The sequence below is a fragment of the Penaeus vannamei genome, chromosome 3 (genome assembly GCF_042767895.1).
Source record: "Penaeus vannamei isolate JL-2024 chromosome 3, ASM4276789v1, whole genome shotgun sequence".
Classification (NCBI taxonomy): Eukaryota; Metazoa; Arthropoda; class Malacostraca; order Decapoda; family Penaeidae; genus Penaeus; species Penaeus vannamei.
Window position 1 is genome coordinate 8,773,094 of NC_091551.1, and position 2,500 is coordinate 8,775,593.

The 2,500-nt window shown below is 47.0% G+C and overlaps 1 protein-coding gene across 1 annotated transcript in view; it reads left to right on the forward strand.

Moving 5' to 3' along the window:
- Positions 1 to 327: 327 nt before the first annotated feature.
- Positions 328 to 2,500, forward strand: part of CASK (peripheral plasma membrane protein CASK) — a gene marked incomplete in the record, with an annotated part of 1,154,881 nt that continues 1,152,708 nt past the window's right edge. Inside the window, 1 exon segment of the mRNA XM_070140919.1 lies at positions 328 to 915. Coding sequence (XP_069997020.1) covers positions 857 to 915 — 59 coding nt within the window.

Here is a 2,500-nt window from a genome sequence, read left to right on the forward strand (position 1 = left end):
GCAATTTCAGTTTAATATGTGTTGGGGTTTCATACAGAAGTTAAATGTGCGCTTTCCAAAGCCGACAATCTATTTCACGATATGAAATAACGTAAAACTACTATCGCCTTCGTTATTGCCAAGCTTTCTTACCTCAGCTTTTGACATGTTATCATGAACACCCGAAAATGATGCTTGTGAAATGCTCTTTTTCGCTGCTGTGCATAGAGCGACGTCGACAAAAAAGGCTTGTGCGCGAAAAAGCCGGTTGGTGACATTCGGCATCGCCCTCCAGCACATGCGCTATAGCGGGGTTCGGAAGCAAATCAATGGGCAGTGTGCGTCTACTCTACGTGAGGCTAAGGCGGACGGCAGGGCCCTCTCTGTCGTCACCGGCCACTTAACTGGCTTGTTTAGGGTAGTTTAGAGGGTATATGAAGTGGTGATCGGGCAGCTGAGTTCGGAGGCCCGTGAGGTGTCGTTGTAGCGGGGGCGCAGGCGGGGAGTCGGGAGGAGCGACAGAATCAGTGTTGTTCCTGCTGGTGAAAAGTGTAGTGATCTGCCGCAGTGTGGTGTAGGTACAGTGAGTATAGTGAGAGGAGCAACACAACAGGCATAGTCTACAGTCTGTCATAGTGGCATCTGATGTTTTCTTGACATTCATAGTAGCACTTCCCACTTCCGTTTGAGTTGATACCTAAGAAAAAGGGAAAGTCAAACCTCTATGTAAATGGGAATGATTCGTCCTCTTTGAAAATCGAGTGTGTACGGAAAATAGTGTTGTCGACTGCTGAAAGGGCTGAGTGCAGCAGCATCAGGCCCACCGAGTGATCCTGTATTTTGGAGTCCAGGAGGAGTGCGCGGGGGAGTGACCATCATGGCGGAGGATGAGGTACTTTTCGATGACGTCTACGAAGTCTGCGAAATCATCGGAAAGTAAGTACTTTACTGCCAGTTTTGTGAGTCGTTTTAGTTACCGGGATGAAATAGAGGCGATGCTGCAATGCTCGCCCCGGGCTGTCAGGCGGTCGGGCGCGCGCGGATGGGTTGCCCACTTTCCCAGACGGCCGCCCGTGAGAGTGAATAAATTGGAAGACACGCGATGTTTAATAAACTGGTCGTTGATGAAACGTAAAACAAGCGTGTCATGTCCCCAAAGGCTTGGGAGTTGGCAAGGTCACGAGGCTGTTCGATCCAACGATTGTCAAGGAGCATGAGTGAGGCCACGTGACCAACCTCGTAAGGAGGGAGATGGAGTGTAGGCTCATCACGTGATTTGCTCGCTGTTGATCCCCTCATTCGAAGATTACGTGAGGGTGCCTCGCACCGATGGGCCATTTGCTTGTCAGGGACGACGCTATCCCAAACACTTGATTATCTGCAGTGTGTATACAGTTTTGATAAGGAAATGTGTGTTTTATTCGAGTAATGAAAAGAGGGCGGGGCTCCCGTACCGGGCATTGCTTCCACAGGAAAGAATGCGCCAGGGAGCCCTATCTTATTCTGACGTGCGGTAAATCGTATACATATTAGATCAGGCGGCCTTGTTAGACGCAAGGCAGACTGGCAGCCATCTGAGGGACAGGAGGCGAGAGAGTCAACAGGAAATATCAAGGTTAGGATGCCGTGATATTTCCTATGGGAAAACGCCTTTTTATGGGGGAGGTGTTTTTAAGGGTAAGCAGATCGGTGTGTTGTGTTTAATTGCTATCCTAATGAGAGTAATGTTTAAATTCCAAGTGTGAGTAGTTTGTTTTGTTATAGAACATCCGATTTTCCTTTCTAAAACTTCCGATGGGGGAGGGACGGTGCAGGTATATTTTCCCACAATGAGCTTATTAGGGACCCAATAATAAGAAAAATGCAAAACGGAACACAACTTAACCTAACATATGGACTCGTAACCCACGTTAATGTTTCTAGGAGAAGGTCACAGTTGAGAATATTAACGTTATTGAAGGTCACAGTGAGCCGAGGGCATCGTACAGGCGAAAGAACTATAATAACAGGAAAAAAAGATAAATAGGTTAGGGAAGAATAAGAGAGAGAAGGGGAAGAAGAAAGAGGTGGAGAAAGGGAAGGGAAGGAGGGGAAAGAGAAACGAAAGGGGGAAAGGGCAAGGAAGGGGAGGAACAAGATGGAAGGGGAAATAAGAAAAAGGGAAGAACAAGTAGAAGAAATGGAATGAGAGGGGAAGTAAAAGAAAGAAAGGAAATAAAGGAGAGGAAGGGAAGGAAAGTAAAAAAAAAAGACGTAGAAAACTGAAGAGTATTACAAATAAAGAGAAGAAAAAGAGAAAAAAGGAGAAGAGGAAGAAAAAAAAAAGGGGAAGAGAAAGGGGGGAGCGTTACAGCAGGTGCACGAGTTTGAGTGAATTAGAGTAAGAACGGCGGCTTGTAATCGACATGTAAGGGAACGGGTTTCGGTTTTCGCTATTGTTTAGGGACGGGTTTGGTTGTGTGGGTGACGGGAAGGGTTTCGGCGGGGAGGTTAAGGGGAAAGATTGAATGCAGATAGGGGA